The 22,494-nt window shown below is 52.1% G+C and overlaps 2 protein-coding genes across 2 annotated transcripts in view; one reads left to right on the forward strand and one right to left on the reverse strand.

Moving 5' to 3' along the window:
- The window catches only part of PARP12 (poly(ADP-ribose) polymerase family member 12), a 33,932-nt gene extending 30,327 nt beyond the window's left edge, over positions 1-3,605 (forward strand). Inside the window, exons 10-12 of the mRNA XM_045855764.1 lie at positions 37-164; positions 1,058-1,209; positions 2,514-3,605. Of these exons, the coding sequence (XP_045711720.1) occupies positions 37-164; positions 1,058-1,209; positions 2,514-2,881 (648 nt within the window). The 3' untranslated portion in view covers positions 2,882-3,605. The remainder of the gene's footprint in view (positions 1-36; positions 165-1,057; positions 1,210-2,513) is intronic.
- A 1,673-nt stretch (positions 3,606-5,278) lies between these two features.
- TBXAS1 (thromboxane A synthase 1) overlaps positions 5,279-22,494 on the reverse strand; it is a 137,821-nt gene continuing 120,605 nt past the window's right edge. Inside the window, exons 10-13 of the mRNA XM_045855777.1 lie at positions 13,617-13,708; positions 9,438-9,575; positions 7,754-7,916; positions 5,279-5,528 (exon numbers count right to left, since the gene is read on the reverse strand). Coding sequence (XP_045711733.1) covers positions 5,454-5,528; positions 7,754-7,916; positions 9,438-9,575; positions 13,617-13,708 — 468 coding nt within the window. The 3' untranslated portion in view covers positions 5,279-5,453. The remainder of the gene's footprint in view (positions 5,529-7,753; positions 7,917-9,437; positions 9,576-13,616; positions 13,709-22,494) is intronic.

Consider the following 22,494-nt stretch of genomic DNA (forward strand, 5'->3'; position numbering starts at 1 on the left):
CTTTGATGATAATGTAAAACTCTTTGCCCCTTGCAGCTGGTCACCCTCAGTTCTTCCTCAGAAGAATATCAGAAGGTCTACAATCTCTTTAACCGTACTCTGCCCTACTATGTTCAGAAGATCGAGCGTGTCCAGAACCTGGCCCTCTGGGAAGTCTACCAGTGGTACGTCAGAGGCTTGCTCTTGACATTCTGGTGACTCTATCCCCTCACATCTATATGTAGTAGGCTAGCTGCTTAGTAAACATGCTCTGGACTTCAGGGACAATCCCAGATAGTAGCCACTGCTCACCCAGTGCTGCCAGAATTGGGAACCATGTCGCTGCTTTCTTACCCATCTCATCATCTTTATAACTTAGTGCTGCATGTTCCCTCAGAGAGGCAAGGGGAATGAGGCTTCCATAGTGATAAAGTCAGTACTCGTGCTTGTATTCTCTCTCCCTAAAGATTGACCAGATTGTGCAGTGTAAGCCACCCACACCCCGGGCAACATAAAGCTGTTATCCTGACAGCCAGAGAGCAGGGGCCTCATTTTTATGCCTGAGAACCAGCATGTTCTTGGGCACTTGTCCATGAGGAGATTTACAGCAGGTCACCATGGCAGGCCTGGGGTTCTGCTGGCCTGTCCCCACAAAAGGTTGGAGCATTCTCCTCTCTGCTCTGAGTCCGGTGATGAAATCAGGGTAACTTACAGGGGAAGGGAGACGGATGGACCCCTCCCCCGAACAGCATCCTCAAGCTCCCCCGGCTAAGCTTCTTGAGGAAGCAAAATGGTAGGGACGAAGCATGCCTGTCTTCCCAAGGCTGGTCTGCTTTGGGAGTGCGGGTCGCTGCTGGAAGCCCACAGCTGTGGAGGGAAAGGCTTCCCTTTGCTTTTCATCCCATCCCTGTGCTCCACCTTTTCCCTCCCTGGCCCATGGCTTGGATTTCATAGATCTGGATCTGTGTCTCATGGTCTCAGGACGCTTCTAATAAAATGTGTGTTCTTGGGTCAGGTAGCCTGTATTTGGTGCTAAGTATTCTCTGCCTCCAGCACATATTTTCTCCTGTGATTCTAGGCAGAAAGGGCAGATGCAAAAGAAAAATGGAGGGAAAATGGTAGATGAGAGACAGCTGTTCCATGGCACCGATGACAGTTTCGTCGACGCCATCTGCCAGCAGAACTTTGACTGGCGGATCTGTGGTCTTCATGGCACTAACTATGGCAAAGGTAAGGGTGAGGACAGACTCCACCAGCAGAACCTGGCCTCCTGCGCTGTGCTGTGCAGGGCTCAGGAAACTGTTTTACAGCCAACTGATGGTTGGGGGTGGGGAGACAGTGTAAGCTCATGTGCTGGTTGATACTTAGGGAGGAGTGGTCTCGGCCATCTGTGGGGATGCCCAGCTGTCGGCATCCTTCCTCTCACTCTGTGCAGCCAGAGCCTGACCCAAGGTTTGAGCATGGTTGGCCCTGCTTTAGACTGTGGTTTTGCTTCCCCAAGTGATGGCCCTGCACCCCTGTGGAGTGCAGGCCTTGGGAGATGGTAAGCATGAGTTGGGAGAGACAAGGGGGTGCCTACCCAACTCTGTGCCTGTGCTCTTTTGTTAGAATGGAAATCTGAATGGCTCGGATACACTCATGTAAATATGCCACTGTAGCCATATGGTGAATTTTCTGAGTGTTTCCCTGTCTCTCGCTTATTTTTAAACTTTATTTGGAAATAATTTAAAATTTACAGGGAAGTTGGACAAACAGTATTTTAAAAACTCCTGCATAAATTCCTGTGTATGTTTATCTAGATTCATGTTTTAATGTTTTGCCATGTTATCTTTATCCTCCCCCATTTTTTTCTGAACCATGTGTAATTAGGTGGCATATAACATGGTCCTTTACCCTTTAACACTTCCTTAAAAAAAGGACAGTATCTCTGTCATCATAACATGGTTATTACTAAATGCAGAAAATTTCATAATGTTGTGATACTATGATCAGTAGTCCCCATTCCAGTGCATCAGTTGTCCAGCAGTTGGCCCTAATCTGACGTGATGGCTCTGGGGTCAGCATGGGCGAGAGCCCGTGGACGGCTATAAAATCCAAATGTGTGGCTGGCAGCTTCCAACTCGGGTTCCCATTAGACGAGGTTCATAATTCTATACATTGGGCTGCTGGTGTCTCCAGAGTCGTCCCATGCAGGGCATCTTGGTCACTTTCCACATTAGGCATGGCAGCTCCATTTTATAGCTGAGGAAACAGATTTGAGGAGTTAAATATTCTTATGCCCAGAGAGCCTTATGATTTGAGTGACAGGTTCAGAATGTGAAAGGAGTTTTCTGTCCCGGTTTGGTGTCCCCTCTGATGTCCTTCCCAAGGGAAGGCTGAAGAAAGAGGGAGGATGGAGGGAGGGCAGGAGGGAGATGCAGTGGCAGAGGAGCAGAGGCCATTAGCATTGCCTGGTTGACAGGACGCTAGAGCCTCTCCTCCCCGGCTGCAGCTGTCCTCTCGGTATCCAGCTAAGCCTGTGCCTGTCCTTGCAGGGAGCTACTTTGCCCGAGATGCTGCGTATTCCCACCACTACAGCAAATCCAACTCGAAGTTCTCCATGATGTTCCTGGCTCGGGTGCTGGTGGGCGAGTTCACCCGAGGCAACGCCTCCTTTCTCCGCCCCCCAGCCAAGGAGGGCCAGGGCAACGTCTTCTACGACAGCTGTGTGAACAGCATGTCCGACCCTTCTATCTTTGTGATCTTTGAGAAGCACCAGATTTACCCAGAGTACATCATCCAGTACACTTCCAAGCCTGCGGCCAGGGCCGCCCCGCAGCCTGCAGTCGGGGCCGCCCCGCAGCCTGCAGCCGGGGCCTCTAGCCTTTTTTCCTTGGCGTCTCTCTTTGGTATCCGGCAGTGAGCAAAGGATTTCCAGCTTGTTGTCCTTGAAATTGCTTTTTTTTCCCCTTAACAAAAATACTTTTAATGAACTGTTTAATGTTGACTTCTTGATGAAGTTAGTCTTAATCTCTTGCTGACAGTAGTTTTGGGTTTTAAGATACTTTTGAGCTCAGTAGTGGGCTGACCAGTAGTGACTGTATGTAGGTGAGCCCATTATTGCTTTTTACTAGGGTGTTGTTTTATTTTTTACTCTCTTTGTCGGCTTTGCTACTGATTGGCACCAGGTACAGAGTTTCCAGATACTATTTTATGGATTGGTTTTAATTTTTAATTTCTGTCTCCGGTGACCTGGTTTTTCAGCGTCTTAGTGGCATCTTGGTTCTATTTTTTGTCAGAATGCCACAGTAGCTTGGGGTTCAGGAAAACCTGTTTTGTGGGCCAAGGAGGTATAGTCATTGTGTCTGTTGCTCTGGCTCTAATCTCAGCAGCTCTTCTGCTTCTCCTGGGCCTCTGGCATTGAAATTGCTCCACATACTACGTTAACAGACAGGTGGCTACTGTGGGGTGTCATTGAGCCCCTGACGGTTACCTTTGGTCATGGGCCCAGCCCGTGAATGTTCCTCCCAGCATCTCCTAAGTGCACTGGACACCCTCCACTTACGGGTTTTATGTCTTCCTGGGATTTGAATACCTGTGCTGCAATTGTCATGGTAGAGTATGGAAATAAAATAATGTTTATCTCATGTGGGTGATGACTGAAGCCTATTCTTCAACATCTGTGTATTGAGTTCTTGCTGGCTATAGGCACTTTTCTGGGTGTTAGAATATAACAGAGACCCTGTTACTGGCATTGGGGGTACCGCATTCGATTTTTTACTTTTATTTTTTTAGAGAGGGGAAGGGAAAGGGAAAGAGAGGGAGAGAAACATCAATGTGTGGTTGCCTCTCATGTGCCCCCTACTGGGGACCCTTTGGGCTCCAGGGCGCACACATGTGCGAGTGTGTGAGAGCGCACACTAGGAAATTGCCATGAGGGCCTAGCTAGGATGCAGCTTCGTGAAGGGTTTTGTGGAGGACCCAGTCAGTGCCACTTCCTGCCACTTCCTGCCTCATGTTAGGTGGTAGTGTGTGTCAACAGTGGGATTTACACAGCACTAGGGGATGTGGGTTGAAAAAGTAAAGGCTGGGAGTCCAGCGATTCTAGCACATTGGGAAGCCTCACTACTGTGTCTGACAGCGGTGACCACCTGGATGGAGAAGGTGAGAAGACAGTGGAGCTGATGGGCTGGGGGCACCAGGTGCTCAGTTGGGCCCTTCTCAGGATAAGGTTCTGTGCTGGCCATGGGGAGTCAGGATTGGGGAGAGACAGGCAGATGGGTCACCAGGGATGGGAATGGAGGACTTGCTCCAGTGCGTCTGAGCCCTGGGCCGGGCATCTCGAAGGGGCACAGATGCACAGGTGGCAGCAGCAAGTGTGTGAGAGGGCTGTGTGATGGGCTGGCAGGACTTCCTGGCGGGTGTGCAGCGGCCAGGGTGGGGCCATGCTGGGAAACAAGGCTGCCTTCCTCTCTTAGGGACGCTCCAGGGGAGCCCTTTGGTTGAAGTGGAGTGTGCCCTGGGCTGGAGCGGGGAGGATCTCACAGCAGAGGCAGCATTCCCAGCCACGGTTCTGTAGCAACCTGGCCTGCTAGCTCACCTGAAACAGCCTGAACTTTCTAAAGGTGGGTCGGCGTCTGGGTATCAAATCCATGTTCACAGATTTCTGTCTGTTACCTGTATGGCATTAAGCTCCTTAACACTGCTCAGAAGTCAAATAGAGGAAGGGTCTTGGATCCAGGTCAGCCTCCTTGCTTTACAGATGAGGAAACTGAGGCACAGGGAAGTGGGAAGATCAGCAGCTATGACCACATGGCTGTTGGTGGCAGACCTGGGATTCAGTTTGCAAGTTCTTTGTTGAATTTGAACTCAGCCATATGATTACTTTCACTAAAATTCACTGTGTTTGTGATTCTTTGATCAAAATTAAGAAATGATGCTACTAAAAAGAAAAAAGTACACTTCAACCTCTATCACTTTTCTGTGCATTGAAACACAAAGTTGGTGTTACCCTACCTAGAAGTATTAAAGCCTAATGAAACTTTTGAAGCACTTTTGAAGTTGAGCTTCCGATGAATGTCACTAAGTCAAATACCACAAAGCACCAGAAGCTGAAAAGGCCGCCCATGAGCTGGTACTGTCAGGACAGCTCACCAGAGTGTCCCTGTGTCCCCTGCGCTGTAGATTTCTTCCACCCTGAGGCCAGGACTGCCTTCAAAACCTCAAGTTCTCAGTCGTTTTGTCAAAACTAGTTTTGCTTATTTATCACCAATTCCTTATTGAGAGAGGCGGGTCAGTTGCTCAAACATCATTGGCAAAGTCAAAAGTGTGACAAACATTTATTAAGCATTTAGGAAATGTTACGTAAATGACCTTTTTTTTTATACTTGTATGCCCAGGCACTCTTTCATTTAGGCGATGTTCCCCCCACCTCCCAATCTGAATTTCCACGAGGGTTTTCTTTGAATTAGAAGACATCCTTGTAATGGATTGTGTCAGCGGGAGACAATCTTGATGTAGACGCCATTTTTTGGACTTAGGGCAGATTTGGATTCTAGTTGCAGTGGAACCTAAAATAGAGGGGGTTAAAGTATTCGTCAACAGTTAACCACATCTGCAGGAAAACTTCCTGGGAACTGGGCCCGACGCAGGGTTGTGGAAACTGGGCTGAGGACTGAGGAACAGCTGGGCCAGGAGTGAGCAAAACAGCTTCCACGGCAGGACCCTGCGGAGCCCACCGAGCTGCCTCTCCAGCACAGGGCCCTGGGGCCCCAGCAGCCCTGGAGCACTTCCCCCTTCCTGTGTTAATAATCCCTCCAGAAGAGGAGGACACTTAGAGAAGGACGCTTGGTTTTCTGTTTATTCTCCCAAGAACCCTGCATAAGAGGTGGTAGTGGCTCACTTTGCAAATTGAGAGCTGGAGCTTCAGAGAGGACAAGTGACTTGCTCAAGGTCACATGACTAGAAAGTGGCAAGCAAAGCCTCAAACTTCATCTCTCCATCCCCCTCCCCCTGCCCAGCCAGGAACTGCGCAGCCCCCTCTCTGAGGGGCTGTGGGGAATGGCCTCATGCTGCTCCCTGCTCCCACATGCTGTGGCCTGGCCTTGCTGCTACTCAGAGAGCTTTCCTTATGTCTAACTGACAAGGCAAATCAATGGTGGACTGAGGTCTTGGAAGAAAAGCCAAAGAAGTACTCAAGGAGCAGGGTATCCCCTTGAGCCGTGTGTAAAATGGTGGCTAATGTGAACCCTTTTGAGGAAAAGAAGAATCAATCACCAGGACTTTGAGGTTATAGTTCAGTTGGGAGGCCAGTTTTACGACCAAGAAACCAGATGGCGTAGACCTGTGCTATTTCATATGGTAGCCTCTAGCATTATGTGGCATTGAGTGCTTGAAACGTAACTAGTGCAAAAGAGGGGCTGAGTTCTTTATTTGATTTTATTGTTTAAAATAGCCATGTGTGGCTAGCAGCTTCCATATTAGCGCAGGTCTAGACAAACTTGAAACACCATTGGACTTCAAAAAAAGAGAGGGCAGTTGGTGTTAGCTAACAGATAGGGCTTCCTGGAGGAAGTGACACCTGAAGTGGGGCTGGGAATGGGACAAATCACGTGAGCAGAGCTTCTCAGGGGCCACTTTGGGATTTGAGGCAATGCCAAGGGATGCGGAGGATGGGGTTAGACTGGGGGTGGGAAGTGGAAGAGATGACATTTCCAGGGCAGGGCGGCAGCCCGAGCAGGGGGAACCCTCTCAGAGAGGAAAGCTGGGGTGGGGGATGTATTATAAAATGGGCTCAGGCGAGTTCTCCCTGGACCCAGCAGGCTCTGGGCCCGTGGCTGGTTCTTGAGCTGGGGAGTGCCAGGTGTAAGCAGCAGTTTGGGACATCGGTCAGGGTGCTGCACTATATGTCAAGATCAAGGGTAATGGAGACACACATGGGCAGTTAGGACCTGCTTTCTCTGCTCTCTCACCTCTCGGTTTCACTCTGTGCCCCCCCGTTTGTCCCTCCTCTCTCCAGTCTTGACTCTCAGAAGAACTTGGTAGACGTTTTCACATCAGGTGCCTGAACTTTTTGTACTCCAACTGAATTCATCATTCCACCTGGTCCCACAGCTTGCCCCAGTCTCCCTGTCTGTTTGGGGTGTGGGGCAGTGCCACTCTCCGGATCTTGAAGTTGTCATCACCTGTCACTGTGTCCTTATCTGTCCCTTATGCCCTCTGGTCCAGTCTCCAGCTGTGCAGAGGAGTTCCAGGCACAGAGGAGAGCATGTGCTGGCGGTGGGGAACAGCTAACCCTGTGCAGAGAGGCTGCTGCACGTGGAGGAGAGGGAGAGCGTGGGAGTGAGCAAGATCTGGTTGGAGCTCCAGTTTCTCCTCTCTGGCTAGTCATTCATTTGCTCAGTAACGTTTGAGGGATGCGTGAATGAGCACCTGCCATGTGCCTGGCATGAAGCTGGGTGCCGAGGCATCCAACAACAAATATGACAGACTTCTGCTCCCTGTCCTCACGAAGACTGCAGTCCAGCTGGGTGACCTCAGGGTGTCACTTACCTCTCTGAGCCGTATTTTAGCTCCTCATCTGAAGAATGGGAATAATAAAATCTACTTTGCAGGATCACTGGGTTTTCTTTGCCAGAGAGGGAAGAGCTAGAGCATCATATATCCCACCCCTGCTGCACAGATGATGACAATAACAACAACTATAGTAATAGTAACAAGAAGCCAACTGCAGTGCAGAGGACTGAGTGAGCACCCCTGAGCCCGGAGCAGCCAGGCTCACCTGCAGGGGGCTCACCTGAGTCTCAGGGCAAGCTTCAAACCGGAACTTGCGCAGGAGGTGGAGCAGCGTCAGCTTGACCTCCAGCAGCCCCAGCCGCACCCCGAGGCAGCTCCGGGGACCGGCTCCAAATGGCAGGTAGGTGAAGGGCTGCCGGCGCCTCCAGGCCTCGGCCGTGAACCTGTGGGACAGCGGGGTTGGCAGTCAGGGTTGGCCTAGGACACTCACCTCTGTTCCGGGGGCCTCTTCAGCCACTGGGTCTGGCTCGGGGTCTCCTAGATCAGAGGTGACACTCCTACCAAGTGGGTCTGACCTTCACCGAAGTCAACAGAGTCCCGTTTTCTCTTGGACCTGTCCCTAAGCTCTGGAGCTGGTAGCTGCTAGTCCTTCCTCCCTTCCTGCAAAGGCACTGCTGAAGTAAAAGCATCACCTGGAAAGCTGGGGTTGCCCTCCTGCCTTCCCACAATTCCCTGTGCTGTGAATAGGCCTGTGGGCTCACCGTGACCCAGAAAGGTAACAGTCTGAAAGAAACCACAGCCCTTACCTGGACCCTTGGCTCCAACTTCTCCATCAGCCAGAGGGTGACACTGGCCATAGAGGGTCACCTATATCCTAAGAAGAGTCCCAGGCGCTAGTCGTCCTTGGCGGCCCAGAAGCCAGGTCCTGCCAACTGCCTTGTTTGCCCATGCTTGCCTTTCTGGTTCAAGCAGTGAAACCAAGCCATTGGCAGCTGTGGTATTTGAACCACAGGAAGTCCTTCCTTGGAGAAGCTGCCACCAAATGGCACCATGTGCCACATATGCTCTGTGACAGTAAAGCTAGGTGACAGCCACTATTTTGTAAGAGCCAGCTCACTTCTTACTACCTCCGCACTTTTTTGGACCCAAAGAGCCCTGGATCCACCTTTTTTCAACCTGATATTAATGCAATCTTCATTTTCAAAGCTGAAGCTGTAAATAAGCCCAGCAGCCACTGTTTATAATGCTCGATCTTTACCGTATTTCCAGGAGCTGCCATGCAGCAGGATGTGGCATTTATCTAGGCCCCACTGTGCACAGTTGCCCTGTGCCTGCGTGGTAGAGTGGCAGAGCTGCGGTGCATTCCCCGGGACGGTGGAAGCACTAGAGGTGGAAACTTCCCTGCTGTCTGGCCAGCTCTCCCCTTGGCAGATCGCACAGGAAGGGATATAAATGCATCCTTTTCAGGAAGGGTGTTGATGCCTGTGCAGACATTTTAAATCCAGGAGCCTCGAATTCAGGTCTAGCTGATGGACCAAACCCATGCAGAGGACAGGAGGGGGATCCAGGTCTCTCGGGAATTCCAGAGAAATCTGGCTGATGCTATTGTTTTGGAGCAGGCTCCAATTTTTAAAAAGGAAGTGACGCTTTGTGACTTTCCTGTGCACACCTGAACTATGACCCTATGTCCTGTTACTCGGCTTGAACAAGCAGAAGATGCCCGTTTGAAATTGCCTTGTTCCTTGCACGCAGTGCTGCTGAAATGCTGACTCCGGATTCCACTGGGGGAAACAGTATAACTATTTCCTTTGAAAACTATGCCTTGCAAACATATGATTGCTTTGCCTTTTGGCTGTTTGGGGACGACTTGACCAGATCTTTACCAAATCTCTGTCTTCCTGCAGCCACCCCTAACCGCAGATACTCCTGTCCCTCAGGGGCCCATTTGAAGGGGTGGTGCTCACCTCTCAGGGTCAAAGGCCTCAGGGCACGGCCAGTGCTCAGGGTCATGGTGCAGGGCACCCACAGCCATCTCTACCACGGTGCCCGCAGGGATGCGCTGCCCCAGCACCTCGCAGTCCTGCGCCGCCTCACGTGTGAACCTGTGGGGACACACGGGTCACTCCCCCTCGATGCGAAGTAGGGAGGAGCAGAGCTGGGGTGGGGGGTGTTGGGGCCAAGGGGGCCTGAGTCTGATGTGTGGCATGAGGTTGGGGAGCAGGTGAAGAGGGGGCCCTGTCCTCTTCTGGGGATGACCAAGCTACACCCCATCTCCACTCCATTAACCCTCTATTGCCCAGGACCCGAAGTCTCTAGGATCCTTAGACGCACTTGGCCCTTGGTGAGGACGCATTTGACCCGCCCCTTTACCCAGCCCGAGGAGCCCATTTTATGCCTGGTGTTTGGGGCACACCGGCACCTTTGAAGGGCTCATCTGGTGGGGGCTTGCATGGCCGCTGGCCACATGCTCCCCTCCTCCCCACCCCGCACCCTCAGTCAAGCCTTTTAATTACCCTCACCTGCCCCATTGCTTTACCCGAAGGAAATTTGGGTTTGAAAATCTGTTCCCCATTCATTGTATATGTCACTTTGGATGACTTCTACTAGGGAGGAAAACTGCTGGTCAGGTTGTTTATTCTATCAAATGGCCATGGTGTAATTTCATTTATGTTGTGTTTTTTAAGGGCTAGACTGTCTATCTTTGCATATGAACATACGATTTCTGGAAGAATACCTGAGCTACTACCACTGTCTCCCCTGGGGGATGGGCCTGGGATGGAAGATGACAGGGGACCAGGGGCACCAACACTTTCTTTTGAAAAATTTATTGATTTTTAGAGAGACAGGAAGACAGAGAGAGAGAAACATCGATTTGTTCCACTTATTTATGCATTCACTGGTTGCTTCTTGTATGTGCCCTGACTGGGGATCGAACCTGCAACCTTGGCATATCAGAATGATGCTCTAACCATCTGGCCAGGGCAGGATGCCAACATTTTATTTGAATCCTTCTGTATTGGTTAGGGTTTTGTCTTCTGTTTTGCGTAAGTATAATATTTTGGTAACATAAATAATTACTTTTAAAATTAAAAATAACCTATACTGGCTTTTACTTCAAGTGGTAGGACTGTGCTTTCTTAACTATCGTTGAGGAGATAAAATTACTCTACTAATTACAGTTAAAAAAGAAAGGGAAAGCAACCCACAGCTCCTTGTGGCATTCATCACTCTGTTTTGAGCATTTAATGTACGAGTCGGAAGCGTGGAAGGCCAGGGCTGTGGGGCCGCACTCAGGTCCTCAGTCACTAATGCGATTAGTATGCGCCTGCAGCTGGAAGCAAACACCAGCGCCCAAGCCAGAGTAGGAAGGTGGGCGGCTCTGACGTGTACGGCCTCGGTTCTAACAGGACCAGACAAGGCTGCTCCTTGACGTCCCTTCTTTTTCGTCATTACTGGAAGTAGCCTGGGCCAGGATGCAAGACCCGCTAAAAACCAGAAAGCAGGGCCTTCCCTCTGCACGTGGTTGGCCCTCTGCCTGGCTAGGTTAGACTGCATACAAGGCCAGAAAAATCTCCGAATTATACTGCATAGATCTGGAACTCACATTCACAACCATTCAATATGAATGATGTTTTTCATAAGGGCCATTCTGAGGTTTTTACTTATTTTTTTTAATAGATGAGGGTGCCTGTGAAGTTGGGTCGATGCTTGGGAAAAGCTGACAGGCTTTTTCTGAGATTAAAGCAATAATAAAGAATCAAATAGAATAAACTAAAAGAATAGAATAGAAGAATAGAAGAATAAAATCATCTGCCTCCTTACATTCACCCCAAATCATATGCCTGGGCCGAAGCAAACTGGCCCCTTGTCTGGGCGAGAATGAGGATGGTTTGCGGTCTCGTTTCTCTGGTCGGATGACGGCCATCAGCAGAGCTGATGTGATTAAAATCGCCCACGGAGAAGCCATAGAGGACGGTGAGGCCCGGGAGACCGTGCTTGCCGCCCGAGGCGGGGACTGGAAGCCGGCCCCTGGACTCCAAGCTCAGTGCTACCTTCCCCGGCAGGCTGCTCAGAGGGGCGGGACTTCCCACACTCCGTGGGCAGGTGGAGCCGGCACGCCTGCCCCCTGAATACTCCGGAAGCAGCAGCACAGAGCAGTGCAGAACTTACCCAGGGTCACACAGCAAACTTAGGGACAGGCCAAGATGGCCTTACCTTCTGTCTAGGCCAGAGATTTTCAACCGGTGTGCCCAAGAATTTTTAAAACATGCAATACCTGACTATTTATTCAGGGGCACTCACCTCTTTTCCCTTAAGCTGTCAAATAAAAAAAAATGACAAAAGCCAACACAACAATAGCCATCTGGTGTGGATAAATCAAAATTGTATCTATTTTGGGGGGTCAGATCAGCAAAGACTATTTTTTTGGTGTGCTGCAGAATTTTAGTAATTAGTGTATGTGTGCCCCGAGAAGAAGAAGGTGGAAAATCGCTGGTCTGCGGCCATTTGGTCATTAAACAGCACAGGCACTGCATGCGGCTGTAGAAGGGAATTTTAACAAATTCATCCGCAGACACTGGCTTCTGTTGGGCCCTCCGGTGCTTCCCCAGCGCCAGGGCTCCCCCCCCCCCCGGCTCCCCTCCCTCCACACGGCGCTGTCACGAAGCGTCAGCGGGAGAACTGGAGAATTGGCCGCGGCCTGTTGTGTTCAAGAGCCTGTTCCCTTTGTCACTCAACACGTCATCTCTTCAGGGTCTCATGGGATGCATCCGTGACTGAGTTGAGATCCAGGAAATGATGTGTCTTTGATGAGTTTATACACTTTCCTCCCCCTGGAGGATTCGGCTGTTCAGCTCCGCCGGGCCCCCTCCGGGCCAGGAGCCTCCGCACCCAGACGGCCCGACCCCGGTTACCTACCGGCTGTCTCCGGGGCCCCATTCAGGCTCCTTTCCTTCTGATGGCCTTGACTCTGCCGCGTCCCTGAATGGCTTATTTTGACTTTCCTTTTAATGTGTATAGCAGCAGCCCACAATACCCTTGGAAGGACACTGGGTATAAATCACTTAAAAAACAGGGACTGGATGCAGTTCGCTCTGCGGCACCCCCCAAATCTAGGGAGGCCCGGAAAGTCACTCTTAACCCTGGCGTCAGGAGAACAAGGTGGCCCCACCCATACTGCTGCTCCCACACCAGGTGACAGTCCTCTCCATTTGCTCTGGGTCCGAACGTATTGGACAGCATCACTATAATCACTCTCTCTGGTGATGTTTTTGGAATATAATTTTAAGGTACCTTCACATCATCCACGTTTTCTCTTTCGAAATGGCAAAAGGTTTACGTGGTCTGTGAATTCGTAGAAGCGTGGACGGAATTTTTGACACAGAGTTCAACGCTCTGTGTTGCTTCTGCTTCTAGAGCCCGAGGGCTGCCCACTGTGTCATTGTCTGAGCCTGGGGACCTGAGGTGAGACCCGGGGCTCCACGACAAGCCTTGCTTAGGGGACTTTGAAGGAAGCAGGCGGCCTCATTCCTGCTCTCAAGGCCCCTACAGGTTCGTGCGGCTGTTGACACTGGAGGCGTTTTGCAGAGAGTGGTTGAAACGTGTCCAAGAATATAACATGAAGTACAGTCAGAGGCGAAAGTGCTGGGGCAGGGAGGCAGCGAGGAACGGCGCGGTGTGACCGAGTCAGACCTCCCTGGAGTCTTGGGGGAGACCTGGGAGCTCCGAGGACGGGGCGGGTGCGGGTTTTGGGGGGAGCAGGGAGGTATATCCCAGGCCTTGGACGGCCCTCCTGGAATGTCAACTCCAAGGGCATGGGTTTTATCTGTGTTGCAGCTGGCTGATTTCCCGGTGCTTGGCACAGAGCAGATGCTCAGCAAACAGTTGCTGAATGAAGGAACGAATGGATGGGCTGGGGGAACAGCCAAAGTCATCGGAACTGGGAGGTCAAAGAGACTGGCTTGGGCTGGGGAGGAAGGTTGCCTTAAGACGTGTGTTGCTATGGTTATTGTGTGGAAGGCATGACCACTGATGCCCCTGGGGGAAAAGACTCAGCCTTGCCTCCAGGAGCGGGAGTCCAGCGTTGTGATAACGCAGGTGGTGAGGACTGAGGGGCAGGGCTGGGAGCGGAGGGGCTCGCCTACCTGAAAGCCGGTGGGTACATCCTCAGGGTCTCTGCGATCACCATGTCCAGGTAGGGCAGGCCTTCCTGGAGGCTGCAGAACTCGGGGGCCTCCTGACAGATCGTGACAAAGGAGGGATGTCAAGTTAGACTGAGCCACACCGCCTTCTGTCGTCTTTCCCATGAACTTTAGAGTCCTGTCCGACTTCAGCGAACACATAAGTGGAAACCCCACAAAATCAAAGGTTGACACCACCCCAAACGCATCTGGTGAGCACTGCACATATTTGGTGGGGCAGAACACTCGGGCGTCTGTTTCGTGGTGCTGTGCGTTACTGAGGACAAGCAGGTCTGGCGGGGAGCTGCGGGTCTTTGAGTGTCGTACAGAGAAGTCTGGTATAAAAACATCACTGGCGTTCATATAATGAGAGCTGATGCGGCAGGCTATGCACTGCACAGACGCCACCTTGTTCGATCCTCCCAGCACACCGACCAGACCGCTATCAGATGAGGAAACTGGAGTCTTGTAGGTGCTAACTGGTCCCTTGTAAAGTTAAAAGACAAATAGTGAAATACCAACATGAAAAGAAAAGAACAGAAAAGAAAGAAAAGTTTGCAACATCTATAAAGAAAGGGTTCATAGGAGCCAAACCCAAAGAGCTAAGAAGAGGGACTCATTGAGAAAATAGGCAAAGGATATGAAGAGGCAAAACAGAAAAAGAAATACGAGTTGGAACGATGACTACAAATGAACACAATGGGAGTCCCTTTGTCACCCACCAGATTAGAACAGTTGGGAAATATTGGTGAGGTGCTGGGGGTGAAGGTGTACAGGTAACAGTTTCCCTAGTCGGGGCACCTGGACATCCCCTGGACAACTTCCGCTGGAGCGACACTGTCCCTCCCCGGCCCTCACCCGGTGAAGTGACATTGAACGAAGCAGAACTTTCTGAGCACCCGCTGCACCGAGTGTGTTCTGGCACAGGGGGTCTAAAGATTCTGAGGGGCCGCAGCCCACCGTGGGTTTGCAGGGTGGGCCCGTTGGAAGGAAAATATGTTAAGATAGGTGAAGGGAAATTTGAACTGTAAAATCAAAGCCTTCATTTCTTCTTCCCCTGAGTGAGCTTTGCACTGTGCTTGCAAGCTTTCGGCTCAGTTCATACAGGCACGCAGACAGACATCTGCTTGGTCCAGGAGTCCTGCTGCGGCCGAACCTTGGGTGCAGCCTGTGGCTTTTAATACAAATGGATGCTTGGGTGCACCCCCCGGGGATTTGACTGTTGGTCTGCGGCGGGGCCCGGGCCCCATCCCTGTTTTTGAAGACTTTCCACTCCCGGGTTCTAATGCACAGCCAGTAGGGTGAGACCACAGGGTTAGCCTCTCCACCTGTCTGCAACCTACCCCAGTGGTCCTCTTTGCGGGGGTGGGGTGGGGTGGGTGGAGGGAGGCTCGGGCCGCCATGTTTTAGTGGGACCCAGGCGAGGCAATGACATGGATGTCCCTGTCCCATTTGCAGGCCAGTTCACCCACTGGGACCTTGTTTTACCTGCCTGTGTAGTTCTTTCAGGAAAATTGGGGATGAGCCCATCCTGCCAGCAGAGGGCAGCAAATGTATGGCAAATGGGGACTCCCCACCAGGCTGGGCCCCTACTCAGAATTGCAACTTGGACCCCAAAGGACCTTAGGAATCGTGAATCCAGATTCCTCGTTATAGAGGCAGGGCATATACGACCCAGAGAGGGAAGCTGGTGAACCCCAAGTCACACAGACAGATCTTGGAGTAGAAACCCAAGTGTTACTCATTCAGCTGCCCCTCAGTGAACACTTACAGAGTGCCAGGTGCTGGGCTAGGCGCTGGGGCTCCGAAATAATAATGAGGTCTCTGCTCCACAGGGCAATGGCCCATAAGTAAATCATTATATTGAACGTGGGCTTAGGAACGGGAGCTATAGCTCTATTTGGGGGCTCATTTATTAACTTACTCATTCAACGCACACAGAGAGGGTGCATGCCATTAGCCAGGCACCTCGCTGGGCGTGGGGGCGTCACTTTGAAACCCACTGGCCTGCCCGGTGGGCCTCACAGTCTGTCTCAGGATGCAGGCCAGCGGTGAGGGTTACAGAGTGGGCGCCCCGGGGCCTGCGGAAGAACAGACAAGGGACGCACATCCCGGCACTTGGGGATCTCGAGGCTGCTCGGAGGAAGAGATGTGTGGACAGAGATCGTTTCTACGAATAAGAATAAGCCAGTGAAAAGTGGGTGGGCTGGTTTGGATGCTGGTTCAAACAAACCAGCCTAAAAAAAAATATGAGTCAATTGCAGGACCTTGAACCCTGAGCGGATATTCGATGTACTTAGGGAATTACGGCTTTAGTGTGGTGACGGTGTGGTGGTCGTGTTTCAGAAAAGAGCCCTTTTCTTTTAGAGGTGTATACTGACACATTTCCAGATGACATGCTACAATGTCTGGGATTTTTTTTTTTTTTAAATGGAAGTGGGGCAGGGTGGGGACTTGCATGAAACCAGAGTGGCCATGAGTTGACGCTGGTTGAAGCCGGGTGATGGGTATACACCAGGGGGTCATGCAACTATTCTTCCAGTTTGTGTGGGTGAAGGTTTTACTTCCTATCAAGTGAAAATACTAAATAGAAATGCCTGTAACAGTGCGGGTGGAACAGCCTATCCGGAGACTCTGAGGCACATTCAAGAATCAAAAAGGACTGTGGGGGTCTGGCCAAGTGGGAGAGGGGCCAGGTCGTGGACGACAGACAGCCGCTGTCCAGGCACAGAAGGCAGAAAGGCGTCCCGCGTGGGGGCAGCCATCTGGGCCGCGTCCGGAGCAGCCAGCGCCGTGCGGAGGGGTGTCTAGAAAGGCAGTGGGAGAGGTAGCCATGCTATATGGATGCTACGTATATTTCTTTGCCTTGAAGAAAAAAACTAGGAGATAAAAAAAAAATTGGGGGGTGGAGGAGAATTCATTTGAAGTGAAGAGGAGAAGGAAGAGATGCTTAGTCAAGAAAGAGCTTTCCCTCGGAGGAGCGGGCTGGCCCGAGAAGCCCCAGTGTTTGACACAGAAGCAGCTTCCTGGCAGGCGGGAGGCTGGGACCCGGGCTGCGCTGTCCTGTCCTGTTGCCCTGGGCGTGCTCCGGCCCTCTGTCCCTGCTGGGGAGTGCCCAGGAGGGTCTGCTTCTCCGGGAGTGTCAGGAGAACTCTCGGGGGCAGGTCTGAGTGGAATATTCTCTTGTCGAGCCAGGTAGCACGTTAAGTGTCTTCTCGAAGATAAGGTTCAAAAGCGATCCCCACGGTTCTCCCTGACGCCTGTGGCACGGGCCAGACAACTCTGAGGTAGAACTGGGAGGATTCTTACCACCAGCCTGCCCTGCCTCACACACAACAAGGACGTCCCTGCAGCCTCTCTCCCTGACCTTGGCCAGGCCTCAGAGCAGTCCCCAGGTTCAGCCAGAGGTTCTATCCTGGACCCATCATCCATCAGCCACGGCCTGGGGCCAGTTGCCAAGGCAACGTCAACAGGCCGCCCTGTGTGTAAGTTGGGGTCACGACAGCTCCCCACCTGCCCCTCAGGGCTGGTGGAGGTGAGAGGTCTCTGGAGACTGCAACAGACCGAGCCAGCCGGTAACACCTGTGTCGGAGCATACTCAGTAGCTGGAGCAGGTTTCACCCCGAGCCCCTCTGCTGTGCATTGAACTGCTCTCTGAGGGTGTGTCAGAGGAAGGCAGTTCCAAAATCCAGCCAAATTCGCTTCAGCTGATGTCATAAATAAGGAACGGTGCCCTTAGGAGGTTGAAAATAAATATTAAATATTAAATATTTACTAATATTTAACATTGGGAAATATTGATTTAATACTTGGTAAGTATTGGGAAAAATAAAAATGAACAAAATAAACAGAATCTTTTCCTTGTGATTTGCATTCTCAATCCAGAGTTCCTTCATTTTCAAGGACACTTTGTTCATCTGTTTTTGATTTTCAATGGGCAGAAACTTCTAATTTTATTTCTAAGCTTCTTTGTCTCTCTGTCTCTCAGTCATACAGTTTAGGATCTGTGAACCAATATTGAAATGCAATAAATAAACCTGTGAAGGGAACTTCATGGAAAATCTATGGATAAGGCCTTTAAATAAGAAAGAATATTGCCCTCTCCTAGTAATATCACTTCGCTACATTTAGATTTTTGTGTACCATTTTCTCTGCAAGCTAGACATGCACACACACACACACACACACACACACACCCCGAGTCACTCACACCTGCACCCCTCACCCCGCCCCCCCCAGATAGGATATGGAGTAGGCATGAGAAAAAGAAAATAAAAATGTCATTGCTTTCAAAGAGACTTTTCCTGGAGATTCAGGAACCTAATAGAAAAATTAATGTTTTTGTTTTTTGCTAAAGGCGATAAAAGTGGGGGCGGCTTCAGTTTTGTTCCCCTCACAGAGCAGCAGCAGCGGTACAGACAGTGTTGAGAAGTGCTCGTCCCCGTGTTGCCGGAGGCAGCGGTGCATAAAGGGGGCCGGACTGTCGCAGCCCCCGCCCTCCAGAAGGCAGGGGACTGGAAGAGACTGCGTCCCAGCACAGAGACAGCCACGGGTAACACATCCAGATGAAGAATCAAGATTTCCATTCCCTCTGATTCTCTGGGGGACATAAGACTAAAAGAATGGAACCAATCTGTGGAAAGCGTGGTGACTTTGGCTTTGCCCTTTCGCCCACTGACCCAGAAGAAAGGCCCCTCCCCTGGTGCCCCGTCTCCAAGGGGAGCCCTGCGTCCTCAGGGTGGGGCCTGGGTGAGGGCCCGGGCTCCTCGCTAACTGATTCTCTAAAGCGGGGCGCGGAGGTCCTTCCAGCTCTGACTTTTCAGCTTTGAGATTCCCCAGGTGTGTCTGAGGGAGCTGTCTCAGCCTCAGAGGGTTGGGGGGCCGGTCTTTCTCTCCACACCGCTGGCTTGCCTAGCCAATGTCCCAAAAGTTCTACATGCTGGTGTGGAGAATGGCAGATTTAGATGTAAACATGCATCCATGCCTAAAAGAAGGCAATGAGGAAAGTGTACATAGCATCTGTCTGTATCCACTTCCAAAGGGAAGAGGCAGGACCCACGTCCCATGAACACGTGGCTTATCCCAAGTGCTCGGTCCTCTGGGGTCCTGGCCACTGAGGGGTGAGGTGAGGAGATGGAGAGAAAGAAAGAACGGAAGCCAGCCTGTGTGTGCACACGCATGCACACACGCACACACACACGTCCGTGTCAGCCCCCACCGCCCATGGCCCTGGGGTGAGCTTCAACGGTGGTGCCAACCCCACAAAGAACGCCCGTCTTCAGAGACCTGAGACACAGTAACAGCACCTGGCCTCCTGCCCCTCTCTACTGCCCCCCGAAGGACACCCGCGTCCTTCACATCCCTCGGTCCCCACCCCTGCACGGGGAGGTGGGCAGGGCGGTGCTCTTGCCTGTTTTATTGGTGGAGCAAACAGACATTCGGAGAGGTCCGCACTCGTCCAAGGTCACACAGCTAGTGTAGGGCAGAGTCGGAACCGAACCCAGATCTTCAGGTTCCGAGGATGCCCCATCCTGCCCTGCTGCCTAGGCCTCCCTCCCTTCCTTCCGACTTCCTTCCTGTCCTTCCTTTTGTACGTTTTATGGAAGAATAACACACACACACACACACAGCAAAGTACAGCACGGACAGAAGCGCAGCGCAGCGAGTGTTCCCAGAGCAGGCGCACCTGGCTAACCCGAGTCCCGGTCCCGACGCCGAAGATGGCCAGCACCCTGAAGCACCCCCGCCAGAGCGGCCATTCTCCCGACGCCCCGCACGGAAGAAAACTTGGGCCTTTTAAAAAACTTAAGCATAAATGGAATCTCCAGTGTGTAGACATGGGCATCTGCCTTCTTGGGTTCAGTACTGTGTCTCTGAGGTTCACTCGAGTTCCGGTGCGGAGCGGCACCGTGGGCATTCTCACCGTTGGGCGGGAGCTCACAGTCCAGTCCTTCCGACTGGGATGGACATTGAGTTGTGCCCAGTTTGGGGGTCGTTCTGAGTGAACCAAACTTCTCGTATGTGGCTTTGGTGAGCCTGTGTGCACATTTCTGCTGGGGACACACATGCCGAGGACTGGCTTTGCTGGGTTCCCAGGGATGTGAGCGTTCGGCTTTAGCAGACGTTTTGAGCGGCTCTGCAAATTGGTTGTACAGACCGCCTAACATTCTGATGACACATCAGTTGAACAGCAGCTTGTTAAACTCGCCGGTCCCCTCTATGTCCTGTCACTGTGGCTTCCGCCCCTCCTCTCTCTGCCCGCCGCTCCCTCCAGTGTGCTGAAGCCTAACCCCTGTCTGCATCCCAGGGAAGGGTCGAGAGGAAAATGGCGCGTTACTCTGGGAGCTGAGTTACTTATTCCTACAGTGTGCACGGTTGTGTGTGTGTGTGCGTGTGTCGGGGGTGGGGGTGGGAGTGGCAAATAAGGCACATCTAATCACCCAATTTCAAAGGATTGTCCCGATTATGGGACACAAACATTCATCAGCCTAAAACACAGTCAAAAAGCTTCTTGATTTGAGTCTTGGAATTATCTGCTGTTTTCTTAAATATTTAGGATTCTGTTCTCTCCGTTGCCATCGATCATTCACAGTTGATGGTATATGATGTTTAAAGAAATAAGCCCTGAGTAAATGCTAGTGAAATCACCCAGCCTGCTTTCTCTGCGTTGGATTTGCAGAGGGATTCTTTGTGGCCGCTCTCTCTCAGGCAGTCACGGAGCCCCTGGCACGCGCTCAGCAGAGCTGGGGGGTTGGGAGCGGGGAGGAGAGGGAAGACACGGTCCCTTACCACACAACCTATGATGTGCTGGGGAAACCATCTACTCGCTCATTCAAAGACTTACTATTATGGCGGGTAATAGGGAGCCATGGAAGGTTTTCGTTGAGCGGAAGTGACACTGGAAATGGTGTTTTGTGACCCGACAGCAAGGTGTGGGCTGGGTGGTTGGAGGAACTGGGAGATGGGGCAGGACAGACTACCGCAACGGTCCACGCCGGTGTGCCCCGACTACAGCCCCGACTACAGCGTCTGCTGTCGGAGGGGGGAGGGGTTCAAAGACAGAAGCGATGTGAGCGGTGGCCCCATCTCACCTGCTCCCTGCGGGTGCCAGGGCCTCCCCCCAGAGTCCTCGACATTGATTGGTCTGGATTGGGGTGTGGGAGTCTTGGATGTGGATTCATTGTAGTAAGGGAAGCCCTGGCTGGCGTAGCTCAGTGGATTGAGCGCGGGCTGCGAACCAAAGTGTCGCAGGTTCGATTCCCAGTCAGGCCACATGCCTGGGTTGCAGGCCACGGCCCCCAGCAACCGCACATTGATGTCTCTCTCTCTCTCTCTTTCTCCCTCCCTTCCCTCTCTAAAAATAAATAAGTAAAATCTAAAAAAAAGAAAAGAAAATAAGATGTTCTCATAAAATTAAAAATAAAAAAAAAGGGGAAGGCTTGCCAGGGGAGGGGGATCTTTGGGGATAAGGGGAGATAAAAGTGGCCCCAGGTTTCACTTCTGTTTCACTTCTGGGTGGCCGACCAAAAGACCTAAATCGGGGTGGGGGCTGGGTGGGGCCTGCCCCCTCCAGGTGAAGCTGCTCCTGCAGGGCTCTGTCCCCTTCCCTCGAGGGCCCCGGGGGACAGGGATGGGTGCTCTCAGGTGGGGGTGGGGGAGAAAGATGTGGTGCTGAGGACTGACCCGTGAGGACTGTCCAGGGAAAGGGGACAGAGGGACTGGAAAGGAAGGGACCCTGGATGGTGTCGCTGATCTCCTGGACATATCCAAGGAGAGTGAAGACTAGGAAAGGTCAGCTGGGGGACCGAGGCGGGGGCGCGGCCAGTGCCAGTGTCAGTGGGGTCGGAGGAGGGGCAGGGAGAGAGGAGGTTGAGGGGGCGGGGGGGGGTACCGACACTCCCCTCCCAGGAGGCAGGCTGAAAGAAGTCCGGGGAACAGAGCCCGCCGAGGGGAGAAGTGAGGGCACTGTCACATGTCTGAGTGGCAGGCGGGTGACAAAGGGGAAGGACACGTCCCCCCTGTAGTTACTCCGGGCAGAATCATGCCTGATGGAAAGTCCCAGAGAGAAAGATTTTGACTCAATGGAGGGAACGGTTTTCGAATGACTAGAACTTTACGGGGAACCAGGCAAGTCCCACGCCCACTGGAGATTTCCAAAAGCTGTTGTGGAGCGTCTGACGGGGGCTCTGTAGGATATTTACAAACCCCTCACCAGTAGGAGGTGGGCGTGGGCGACTCCAGGCTGCCTTCCACATCTGGGCTGGACAGCCAGCCGCATCACAACCCCCCCGCCACAGACAGCCCCCCAGGACAGCCTGCGACATGAGCAGATCTCAGATCACTCTGCCAGGCTGAACAAATGTCACAAGTGTCACAGGCGCTGGAGAGGGATCAACTTGCTCTATTTACCCACCCCCCGCCCGCTTCCCCCAGCACTCCCGTCCTCGTCCTCAGGACTCAGGCTTGTGTGTAGGGCTGTGATAGCTCAGTCTGTGCAGGAGCCCCGGTCACTTACTACTTGGGAAATGGTGCACAAAGATAAGAGCTTGAAGCACGGGCATTTATTTTGTATCCACTCGGCCTAAAAGCCACTGCATGTTAAATTTAGAAGGCCCAGGCCAGAGCCCTCCCCGCCCCCGGTTTTCCTGCCTGCTCCTCAGCGCCCATGCCGGGTCTTGCTGACCGGGAATCTGAAACGTGTCTGCAAAGCCCAGGAGCTGTTAGCGGCTGCCTGCCTGCATGTTTATAAAAATGTATCATCTGAGGGCCTGGGAGGGAGGGACCATCTCCTCGGAGAGCCGGCTCTGCTAACCATTCATTGCAACAGCAGCCACTGCGGCAG

Source organism: Phyllostomus hastatus, unplaced genomic scaffold (assembly GCF_019186645.2).
Source record: "Phyllostomus hastatus isolate PE091 unplaced genomic scaffold, TTU_PhHast_1.1 phas_scaffold_114, whole genome shotgun sequence".
NCBI lineage: Eukaryota > Metazoa > Chordata > Mammalia > Chiroptera > Phyllostomidae > Phyllostomus > Phyllostomus hastatus.